Below are 12,317 nucleotides of genomic sequence, written 5' to 3' on the forward strand. Positions count from 1 at the left end.
TGACATGCAACCATAACGGTTCCTACACGACCTAGAGATTTAGATCGTCGGGCTGTTCTGCTTCTGCTCCTTCTGCGAGCAGGTCGCTCATGACTACAGCTCCTGCTTCTGTTGCGGTTGGCATTCAGTTTATGCCTGAGGTCGGTTTCTAGCAGGAACTCTTTCAGTTTTCCCTCTTCGACTAAGTCTTGGAGGTAGTGCTTGAGGCTCTACATTCATCGGTGTCATGGTGGTGGAGTTTGTGGAAGTGGCAGTATGGACGTCCTGATATGGCGATCACCTTGTTGATGTTTGGTTTGAAGTAAGGTATTGTATATATCTTCTTCAAGATATGGCTTGGTATCCTGGAAAATTGGAGAATTCTCTTTTGGTGTACGATGGCTTATGGGAGTTGGTGCCCTTGTTGTTGATAGGGTTATATATTAAAAGCATTACTTTTGTATTAACTCTAATTCTTCATATTTTGAATGAGAATCATATGGGCAAATGTTATGCATATTATATATGTTATTAGTTATATGCATGTGTCTAATACTTTATGTTGTAGATGATATGGTGTGAACACACAGAAGATCATATCATCACTACCTTATAAAGTATAAGTAATCGTTCACAACCTAGATGGATTTGGACAAACCATTGGTACGGTTGTAGTATAATCTTGTATTAGTCTATCTTGACTATAAGATTACACTAGTACACTTTGTGTGTATTGAATAGGACCAAGTGAGGTTGTTTCTCTTTATACTGATTATATAAGAGAACAAACACCTCTGTTATTATGGATGCTTGTCCTCTTAATCCGGATATAATAACGGGCACTTACGTGCATTGTACATTGTTTTAAATCATCAATGAGTGAGATTCATTTGTGAATCAACAAACTCGATGGATTGGGTAATGACATTGTACGTAAGGTGTGTTGTTGATTAAAGAAGGAATTCGTGACCCACAAGAAGTCGGGTTGATGATGTCCCCTTGAGGAGCTCAAAAAGATTGTCATGTAAACCCTGCAGGTGGATTTATTCTGACATGACAATGAGGTTGAGTGGTACTACTCAAGGACATAAGAAGTTGATTGATGTTGTTGTCAGTAACTTGACTTAATCAACGAACATTTGATATCTTAAACACGAAGAGATCAACGAGCATATAATATGGAGCCCATAAACGCTGACACGTAATTTGGGATTAGGGCGGTAGTGCAACAATGGCCTTTAGTGGAATAAGTCATTTGTTGACGGACTTGGGCGTGTGTTCTGGGCGAACATGGGAAGCCCAAGCCCGTCAGGATGCCCAACCCTAATTTCTCCTCATGGTCCCTATTGTAGCCTATAAATAGAATCCTTTTTCTCTTGGCTGAAATTACTATTCTCTGGATTGAAAAGAGAGGCAAGGAAAGATAGATCCAAAATTGGATCTAGCTTTGTGAGAAAGAAGGGGGTTGGTAGATCGTTACCCACACAACGTCCAACCTATTGAAAGGAATACAATAGAAGATCAAGGGGTTGATTGTTGATTCGGATTTCATAAAGCTTGGATTCTTAGAGTTATCTTAGCCGATTCAAATGTATGTTTTCTATCCAAAATCGTGAACCCCATTAATTCCTCTGCCCGTGGGTTTTCGCGGTTTGTAGAAATATTCATTCTGAAATAATGGTTCTTACAGTTGTTACCTGAGTACTGGTTGCTTTCTTTGGGTCCCCGTTTGTCGCTGACTGTGAGGACTTCTTTGCCTTTGTGCTGGGCCATCCATTCTTCGTACTTCATATACTTGTCGACTCTGTGGTACAGGTTGTCTAGGCGTTCTGGCTTGTTGCGCATGAGAGATCCTGCTAGGTCGGAGTCGTCTAGGAGGGCGTTGGTGAATGCAGAGGTTGTGAAGCTGTCCTTGAGGCCTGGTTCCATTGATAGGAGTTCCTTTTTGAAACGTCCTATGAAAGCGCAGATAGTCTTGTCGTGTGCCTGCTTCAGTTGGAACAACGAGTCTAGGTCGGCTTGTTTCTTCTGTTGTGGACGAACTCTGCTGCGAACATCTCGGCCAGCTTGTCGAAGTTGTTGATTGAATCAGGAGTTAGAGTGTAGAACCAGTCTAAAGCGCCATCCTTCAAGCTGGTTGAAAAAGTTTGCACTTTAGGTAGCCATAGTCTGGAGCACTGTAGAGCACCAGGATTTGGCTGAAGCGAGCTATGTGTTGGCCTAGACATGAGCTATCGTCGTATAACGGGAACTTTGGCTGGATAAAGTCAGCGGGAGGCTGCTTGTCCTTGACTTCTGTGGTGAATGGTGACGTTTTGTATGACTGGAGCATCTTTTGTACGATCTGGGCTGCGCTGGCTTTTTCGCTTAACTTCTCCAACCGCTGAGCGAAGTCCTCCAGTCGTTGATTGGTGGTTGTAGTGAGGGCTGTGACTGCGTTGTTTTCAATTGCGTCAGGAGCCAGGTTGTTGGTGTTGGAGGTGGTTTGCTCACGCATAGCTTAGTTTTCTTGCTGAAGCAAGGTAAATGATTCATGGAGAAACTTGACTTGATCTACTAGAGCTTGTAGTTGTGCTTCCATGGTGGTTTTCTAACCAACTTCGTGGCCTTGGGAAATGTGGTGTTTTTCTCAAGGGAACGAATCGGCAGACGGCGCCAATATAAAGGTGTGGATTTGTATCTACGACTTGATGTTGAGGTTGATAGGGAATGGCTACACTCTTGCTTGGGATAAGAGTTGCCTACGTATCAAGTTCCTTGGGTAAACTTGAATCATCCCTTACGTAGTTCATCTCTCTCTACTTATAGATGTTTGAGCTGACTTTCTTTATTTGCTCTAGGCCGTTGTTAAGTGTAGACCCATATTTTGTATTATCTTGATGATTCGTCATCATTACTTCTGATGTTACAAAGTAAATGTCTCGCTCCTTGATTGGTGCATTAACTGAGCTTCAGGATTGTTGTAGATCATTTGCTTCCATATATGGCTATGTTTGATATTTGCGGCGACCTGAGTCTGGGTCGTTGTTACGTCCTAGTGGCGTGGTACGAGCTAGTGATGTATGAGTTGTGAAGATACGACCTGGGGTGTGGACACGTGTGCTATAGTGATATATTTAAGAACGGAGGGTACTTACAATGATCAAGCCAAAATGTTTTAATTTAAATTAAGCTAAATATTTTCCTCTTCGAAACTTTGTTAGTGATTTGTACTATCAAATATGGTTTCTTCGAGTTTCTTCATATTTATTACATTGTTTTTACTCATTAAAGAGAAATTAATTTTTTTTGCTTACAAACCTCTCATTGTAGATGTCAAATGACAGGTGTACAACAAATAAACTGACTATAACGCCTTTTTTTTTTAAACAAGTTAATAGGGTTTGGCAGACCCTTAACCTGTATTAAGATCTTACATAAATCGTTCCCTTTAGATCATTCAAAACTAGTTCAGAGAGTTTACTGTCTAAGGGAGGACCATTACAAAAATATTTCTCATCAACAAACATAGATAGATTAGCTAGGTAATCCGCACTATTGTTAACTTCTCTATAAACATGAGAGAAGATGACATCCCGCATTCTTGAAATTTGATATCTGATCGCAGCAACTAGATAACAACAGTTCCATGGAGCATCTTCTGAACCTTTGAGTATTTGAATTGCTCTAAGGGAGTCAGAGCAAACTTTGATCTTATGGAAGTCATGTTGTTGGCAGAGGATAAGTCCCACTTCTATAGCCTGAAGCTCTTGGAATATTATTAAACGTTGGGTACCTCCTCCTGTGTAAGTGAGTAAAACATTCCCATGTCGATCAATGACGATACCACCATATCCTACACTGTTCAACTTCATAGAACCATCGGTATTCAGTTTCATGTAACCTAAAGGAGGAAACTTCCATTTGCAGTAAATTGGTTCTTTAGTTTTGAATGAAACTTAAATGTCCAGTCTAGTCAGCAGACATCTGATGGCGACAGTGTCTTGAATAGAGTTGATCCTAATCCCCAAATAGATTTTCATTTCCTTAAGGATAGAATTAGCAACATGTCTCCATGAATTTATACTGTTCCTAAATAATCTTCTACCATTTCATTCCTTCCAAAGATGCCCTATAGTGGCACATACATAAACCTTATAAATCTCAGCTTGAGTGTTGTGTTGTCTGCAAAGGTTGATTATATCACACCATTCCGCATTGGAAGTTTTGACAGATCTTCCTAGACCAATAGCATTCTTCACTAGTGACCAAACATTTGTAGAGAATTGACAATCAAAGAATACATTGACTATAACGCCTTTTGCTCTCGCTTTACCTGGATTATTTATTTTAGGCGGCAAATTCTGTTAGTTTAGCATTAGATTGATTGAAGAATATAATGCCGACGTCTAAAAATATAATACTATATATATAGTCAATGTAGTTTGATCAAATCTATTGTATATATAAGAGATGATTTGATCACATATCAACCAGCCCGGCAGCCAACAACTTAAGAAATAAACTATGAATTGACTTGGATCAAATTTCCTAATTACACTCCTGCTTTTAGGAGTTTTTTTAAATTAATGGAGTTGAAATATCTGAAGAGCATTGTTTATCTTCATAGGATTGATGGGTTTGGTACTGTACGTAGTTGATATTTTGTAGATAATTTTTTCAACTTTCTTCCCTCCTAATCTTTTCAAATATCTCATCTTCTTGTCTCATGACAATAAATCTGTATTAACATGTGAAGTGTAGGACTGTTATTACTATTATGTATTATCAAATCATTTTTATGTAGAGATGGACAAAGAACAGCTCACAATAATGTACGTCAAATTGTCAATGAATAGTTTCATAAATAACCATAAAAAAAAAAATATAGTTTCATAATGCAGAAGGTCTTGTTTTAAAGATTAATGTGGACTTTCGATCTCACTCATGGAAATTGAGACTTTCGAATCTTTCAAAAATTCTCAATACTTTTGCATGTAATATAAAACAATTATAGTTTGAATTGAAGATGTAAAAATAGGGAAATCGTCAATTTTGTAATAGATTCAATGGCTTTTTAGCCCCTAAATTCTCTACTTTTCATATTAATTAGTTTGCCAAAATCTTGTTTTAAACATGTAGAAAGAATGTAGGAACTTTCGATCTCAACTCATGGAAATTGAGAGTGTTTACTTGAACCCCTAATTCCGAAACCGTCAATTTTTTCGGTTCATTAAAATTTGAGTTTATGGTTGGATTCTCAAATTTGAACCGGTTCAATTCTAAACCGGATCACCCTAGAAGTTGAACCTAACACCTAAACATTCCAAACCAACATAACTATGTATTTTTTGTATAAGGATATTTCCAATTAATATTAAATTAAAACTGTATTTATTCATTTTATTATTGGAAATAAACATCAATCGATACCATGGTTGAACCATTTTAACAAAAATTTCGATTACCAGTAAATGTAGAAGGTAGCTAAGCTTAAGGTGGGCTTTCAAACTCATGGAAATTGATACCTTGCTTTCATTTACCAGTACCATGGAGGCATGGCGCGGGCGGGATTTGTTTACAAAATAAGAGAGCAGATCACCTTTCAACCGTCCCTATTTGTATATATTTATTAATCCCTCCATGAAATTGAACAAGTACTAAAGTACTTAGAACTTAAAAGTTTATTATAAATTAAATGATCGAGAGCATAGAATTAATGTATTTCCTAGGAACATTGCGAGCCAAAAACAAAAAACAAAAATATGGCACTTATTTTAATTAGGAGATCACAGTGGGCACCGTTGATTGTGCATTGAGATAGACGTGCGAAAGTTTAGATAAACTTCTTCTCATCAAACAGAGTAATATTATAGATGTCATCAATCATGTCTTGACCATCACACTTTCTAATTATTGGTTATCGACGTACAGTTAATTCTTGGATGATAAGTTGATAACTATATCTGCAACTATTAATTTAATGTGTTTAGTTAGTGAAACCTAACGACTTCAAAAGGTCAATAACCTTCCTTTACTATTTGATGGATAGCCTTGCATATCATGGTGGTCCTATAAACCCTTAATTATCATCCCTACGTACGTTCAGTTTTGGAATAATCTAAGAATAAAGTTGGTTTTTAGGCTCTACGTTGACAAATCTGGCTAGTATGCTCTTCGTGAATTGAATGAAGTCTTTCCAATCGTAGAAATTATATTGTTCTTTTTTTAACTTATTTGTATAGTTTAGGATGTACAACTGTTGGAATTTCCTAAATGATCATATTGAAATCCATATATTTGGGCCTTTGATTGACGGATTCACATCCGATCAATTCATAGCTTCATTGTATACTGAAAATGGTTATCAATCGTTTTTTGTGAAAACTCCGAAATTGATCTTGATTTTGTATATACATTAGAATAATTAACATGTTCAACAAATAATATTCCTATATGAATCTGACCATTTCATGTTTAACGGTTTTTTTTTGCTGGTGGTCCATGTTGTGATCTCAAATCCGGCTCTTTTAAACATAGATTATCAGAAATAGTTAAGAGCCATGCAATGGTCTTCAGGATTAGGTAACCTGTCAATGCCACAGATCGATCTTCAGAAGCTCTATATATAGTGCCTTGCTTGTTCTCATAGCCACACTCGTAGCTTTCATAAGTCATAACAACTACTACTATAAGCAAAATGGCTTCTTCTACGACTTTCATGGCAATTGTCACAATAACTGTTCTAGCCTTATGTTTTGGAAGCTCATATGCTCAACTCTCAACTACTTACTACTCAAAATCTTGTCCCAATGTCTTCAAAGCCATAAGATCTGTCGTGCAATCTGCAATATCCAATGAACCTCGAATGGGCGCTTCTCTACTTCGTTTGCACTTTCACGATTGCTTTGTTAATGTAAATGTCTCCTTAATCGATCTAGATAGCTCATCATTAGTTGGTATCCTTTTTGTTGATAAATTCATAATAGGCCAAGAATATATAGCTCAAGTTTGACTAGTCACTTTCCTACTAGCCGATGATCTAAGTAGCCATTGTTCTCCGGCCAATATATGGTCGATGCATGCATAGGTAGTCTTATTATTGGTCTCATTTTAACTTTTTTTTAGGACTATAACCGAAAATATATTTGATATAGTACGTATTATATTTTACAGTCATATATAGATATACTATCCTGTTGAATAAAGGGCAAGTGTACACACTATTGCTAGAACTGCATTGATTAACTAGCGATAGTCCACACATGACACATTGAACTAAGCTGCAAGATATATTATATATATCGTTCTCATGGACTGACTATTTAATTTATAAACTTTTTTAGAAGGTTTTTAAATTCTCATAGCTATAATATTTTCAATTACCCTTCATATATTGAATTATCTCATGTATTGTTAGGGATGTGATGGTTCAATACTGCTTGACGACACCTCGAGTTTCACAGGAGAAAAAAATGCAGTTCCCAATCGAAATTCGGTGAGGGGATTCAATGTCGTTGATGATATAAAGTCTGCAGTAGAAAAGCTGTGTCCAAAGGTAGTCTCTTGTGCTGATATCTTGGCAATTGCAGCTAGAGACTCTGTTGCGATTGTAAGTGCATTTCGTTTTTAGCATTTAATCAAACTCAGAATTATAAATTTAAGTACCCCTAGCTGAAAATGTTATTAATGGGATACGCAATTCAGCTTGAAGGTCCTACCTGGAATGTAAAACTTGGAAGAAGGGATGCTAGAAATGCTAGTCAAGGCACTGCTGATAGTAACATTCCCCCTCCAACTTCTAACCTCACGAATCTCATCTCAAGTTTCCGAGCTCAAGGTCTCTCTGCTAAAGACATGGTTGCGTTATCTGGTATAAATCCTCACTTTCTCAACTACAACTTTTGGATGAAGTTAACCCCCTATATTTTGTACACCAGAATAACACCAACATATATGCTCAAACAACAACTTAATAATTGAGAAATAATGTTGAACCAGTCATTTCAAGCAAGTCAGCTATGTTTGACCATTAATTATGAGGTCATAGTTTTAACCAGAAAAGAAAAGCCAATTTGAGAATCTGCAAAATTCTACTGGGCTACTTATTTAAAACAGTGTTTTTTAAAACAATCGTGCTAATAATATTTTGGAACAGGTTCACATACAATCGGAAAAGCCAGGTGTACTACCTTCAGGCCTAGAATTTATAACGAGACCAACATAGACAAGTCTTTTGCTAAGACAAGGCAAGAAAATTGCCCAAAGAAAACAGGGTCGGGAGACAACAACTTGGCACCATTAGACGTCCAAACTCCAACTTCTTTTGATAACAACTACTACAAGAATCTGATCAACCTTAAGGGCCTTCTTCACTCAGATCAAGTATTATTCAATGGAGGATCAGCTGATGCCCAAGTGAAAAAATACACCTACAGTCCTGATACCTTTTTTGTAGATTTCGCCGCAGCCATGATCAAGATGGGTGACAACAAACCACTCACTGGTTCAGAGGGAGAGATTCGAAAGAAATGTAGAATGGTGAACTAAGATCGTGTTATTTCAAGGAGACAATAAAACAAAGCCCAGCCCAATTTAGTTTTTGAACTGCGTGAGTGTGCTACTTTTTGTGTGTATCGTGTAATAGTGCTATAGTACTTCCCTTGATTCTGTACTAGTTTTGTTTTGGATTATAATTAATGCTTTTCTAGATTTAGTGTGTCATTAAGAGCAGGCTCAAGGGTCAGAATCTGTCAAAAGATTTGTTGAATTAGCATCCATTTCATCACCCCTTTTTGCCTCTGAGTTCTGAAGTCTGAACATCCCCTTCATGCTCCTCTCGATCAAGTGCTCAATCTGTTGTTGCCAATCGACTCACATATATAAACATGTCCAAACGACCAAACCTCAAGCTCGTCCGAGAAAATTTTGAGCCTCCAATATCATAATGCAACTGACTCATACCACAAATTCTGAAATTGATTCTTGTGGCTAACCAACCAGGCTTTAATTAGCCTTGGTGGAATCTTCAGATTATTGAATCTGTTATTTGACTTATTTCTCAAGATCAAGTGGAAGTTTACTATACAGCCCTCAAGAGTTGAAATGAAACAAATTTAGTAGTAGTCCGAAAGTAAAATGCCATATGTATCCGAAGATGTCAACCCAAATAAATGGCATACTAGGCCTACTTATAGCATCTCTAGGAGAGATACCAGAAAAACTCCCAAATATTTTAACCAAACCAAACAAACATCAATCAACCACTACAAAAAAATTGAGTTTAGCCGACGGACCCAGGAGAGATACACCGACGGCTATAATCTGTTGGATGTTTCCAACGGTTTTAGCTCGTTGGCCTCTAAAATATGACCGTCGGATTAGTTATTAAACATATCGTTAGTTTTTTTTCTTACCCGACGGATATCCCACTGTTTTAAGCCGTCGATATAACCGACGGTTAATAACAGTTGGACATTTTCGACGGATATTTTATTTGTACCGACTGTTCTTAGAGTTGGCCAACCGTTGGAATGAAATATCTGCTTTGAAAACATAAGGATTTAACATAAACCCTTAAAAACGTTTCAGTTCCACCCAAAATAATAGAAGGAAACATAGTCTGAAAATAGAAGGAAACATAGTCTCACACAACTACATCAAACAACAACCCGGCGGCAAAGGTATTCTCTCTCACTCCCTTACACACTTTTGTCTTAAAAATCTCTCACCCCAATTTTTTTGCTCTTTTGATAAATCCAACCTTCTCTATCTTTTCAACGCCTTCAATCAAGGTCGTGTTTATTTTTTTTCCCTCTGGATTTGTGTGGGTTTCTCATTCTAAACATTAGGTTGTATATAAATTAAGTTGATTTTTTAATGTGTAGACAATGAGTCTGTTTTTGAAGTGTGGGCTTGTTGATTTACGCCAACTATTTGCATGATATTAGGCAATTGTCTTAAAGATAAATCTTTGCAAGTTGGGTGTTGATTAAAATTTGGGTTTTGGGGTGTATTGGGTTGGAGGATAGTGATACATCTTTTATCTAACGGTGTATGTGAATGGTGAATTTTAGTATTGATTCCTTGTTTCTAATCGATGAGCTTAACTCACTAACTTTGAACTATTAATGAAATTAGGCTTAAAAAATGAAATCTTGAGTTTGGATGCTATGTTTGGGTGTGAGTGATTATAAGATGCATGAATATATATATATGTTCTTATTTTATTTTTTTTTACAAATTCCTCTCTTTTCTATTTCTTTTAGAAGTTTCTTAAGTTATGGAGTCAATGAGTTTGATAGACAAGAGTTGGATTAACTTGGACAATTTTCGATCCACGTTTTATAAAAGGTGTTGAGGATTTTAGTTCCTTTGTGGGAACACCATCACAACAAGAATGTTATACCATGTCCTTGTAGAAAGTGTCAAAACAAAGGCCCGGCAATGAGTCACGATGATGTTATAATACATTGTTTTAGCCATGGATTTGACAAGGCGTATAAATTCTGGTTTTTGCACGGTGAGAAGGAAAGGCGGAAACAACTCAATGAAAGTGGATCAAGTTTTCAAAACAAATGTGCCTGTGGTGGACATGAATGCAGCATTCACCATTCTTATGGGAAGAACTTAGTCTTGATAACTTGGATCTTTGTTTTGGGTGAGGATCCGGGAGGTCGTGCGAGGGAGAAGAACTTCGTTGAAGGTGTTGAGTTTAATGATAATTTGTGTGAAGCCATGACTGAATTGTATCCTGGATGTACTGACTTCTCTGTTCTTAGATTTGTCGTGAAATTGCTTAATTTGAAGATCACAAATGGGTTGAGCGATAAGGCTTTTACTGATTTGCTTCAACTACTCCGGATGGCGATGCCTAGTGGTAATAAGATACCGAGAATGCCTACAAAGCGGATAAGATGATTAAAGACTTGAAGTTGAAATGCCAGAAGATTGACGCATGTAGAAATGATTGCATCTTGTATTAGGGAGATAATGAATTTGAGGTTTCTTGTCCTACATGTGGAGTTTCTAGATACAAAACTGCAACCATTGAGCAATTGAGGGCCTTGGACCGGTAGGGTGCACTGCAAAGGTTTTCGCGATACTTTCCCTCTTACCGATAGGTTGAAGAGATTGTATAGTGTGGGTTGGGTGGCGAAGGAGATCAGGTGGCATTCTCTTTGGGGCATCAAAGCACAGGTATGATGAGGCATCCCGTTGACTTCGGCGGTGTGGAAGCAAGTGGATTCGAAGTATCAAGATTTCTCTGCGAGCCACGCAATGTTAAATGCAGGACTAGCCAGCGATGGTTTTAATCCTTTTGGTACTTTAGGAACACAATACAGTTCATGGCCTGTAATGTGTGTGACATATAACCTTCCCCTTGGCTATGTATGAAGTCACAATTCACCATGCTTACAACACTCATTGAGGGTCCAAAACAACCGGTAATGATATTGATGTGTATTTGCAGCCCTTAGTTAAAGAGCTGCAAGACTTGTGGCGGATGGGGCGATGGTTAAAGATGCATTCAAAGGTGAAGTGTTCAAAATCGTGCTATTTTGTTGTGGACAATCCACGATTTACCGGCTTATGGAAATATATCCGGTTGTAAAACTAAGGGAAGATTTGCTTGCCACCTTGTGGTCCAAAACTGCTTCTTTATGGCTTAAGCATGGAAAGAAGCATGTGTATATGAGAACTAGACGTTGGCTTCCATTGACATCGAAGGCTAGACATGATACAAGGAGAGCACGTATGATAAGACAAAGGAACTAGGCGAGCAACCAATTAGGTTGGCCGGTGTTGAAGTTAAGAGAATGACCAAGAATTTGAAAATCAAATTTGGAAAAGGCAAGAAAAGGAAAGATGGCGAAGGTGATGAACAAGAAGGCAATGAAGCAGTTTCATGTTTTTCCAAGCGGTCTATCTTTTTTAGGCTCAAGTATTGGAAACACATTGTCGTTCGTCACATCCTTGATGTCATGCATATTGAAAAAATGTGTGTGAAATCCTTCTTGCTATGATGTTGAATCTGAAGAAAACTAAAGATAATGCCAAAGCAAAAGAATGATTTAAAAGCGTGATGAAAATTAAAAAAAATATTGGGTGACTCAAGTTAACGGGAAACGAAGTTATGCCCCAAGGTATTTTTGGCTTCAAAAGAAGAGAGGAAGTTGTTCATCGGACCTTACAAAATCTAAGTGTGCCTGTTGGCTTTAGTGGTAATTGGTCAAATATTGTCAAGGGTGATTGTGTGGATTTGAAACAAATGAAGTCACATGACTATCATATTTTGATGCAACATTTGCTTCCGGTGTTGATCCAGCATGCGTATAGAGATGGGAACAGAAAAGAAG

The 12,317-nt window shown here is 37.5% G+C and overlaps 2 protein-coding genes across 2 annotated transcripts; one reads left to right on the forward strand and one right to left on the reverse strand.

The window, feature by feature from the left end:
- Positions 1–3,383: 3,383 nt before the first annotated feature.
- On the reverse strand, positions 3,384–3,857 carry LOC147490162 (uncharacterized). Its single transcript, XM_086574821.1, has one exon. The coding sequence runs from the start codon at positions 3,855–3,857 to the stop codon at positions 3,384–3,386; it is 474 nt and encodes a 157-aa protein (XP_086430947.1).
- Positions 3,858–6,599: 2,742 nt separating this feature from the next.
- LOC147490163 (peroxidase 4-like) lies at positions 6,600–8,670 on the forward strand. Its single transcript, XM_086572335.1, has 4 exons — positions 6,600–6,874; positions 7,379–7,570; positions 7,666–7,831; positions 8,117–8,670. Exons 1-4 carry the CDS (start codon positions 6,659–6,661, stop codon positions 8,506–8,508), a joined length of 966 nt encoding a protein of 321 aa, XP_086428461.1. The 5' UTR covers positions 6,600–6,658; the 3' UTR covers positions 8,509–8,670.
- Positions 8,671–12,317: the final 3,647 nt, after the last annotated feature.

Source organism: Coptis chinensis, chromosome 7 (genome assembly GCF_015680905.1).
Source record: "Coptis chinensis isolate HL-2020 chromosome 7, ASM1568090v1, whole genome shotgun sequence".
In the NCBI taxonomy this organism is placed as follows: domain Eukaryota; kingdom Viridiplantae; phylum Streptophyta; class Magnoliopsida; order Ranunculales; family Ranunculaceae; genus Coptis; species Coptis chinensis.

Coding starts and splice junctions, on each gene's coding strand:
- LOC147490162 (XM_086574821.1), bottom strand. CDS start 3,857: ATGAAACTGAATACCGATGGTTCTATGAAGTTGAACAGTGTAGGATAT.
- LOC147490163 (XM_086572335.1), top strand. CDS start 6,659: ATGGCTTCTTCTACGACTTTCATGGCAATTGTCACAATAACTGTTCTA. Junction 6,875..7,378: donor TTCACGATTGCTTTGTTAAT/GTAAATGTCTCC, acceptor ATGTATTGTTAG/GGATGTGATGGTTCAATACT. Junction 7,571..7,665: donor CTAGAGACTCTGTTGCGATT/GTAAGTGCATTT, acceptor TACGCAATTCAG/CTTGAAGGTCCTACCTGGAA.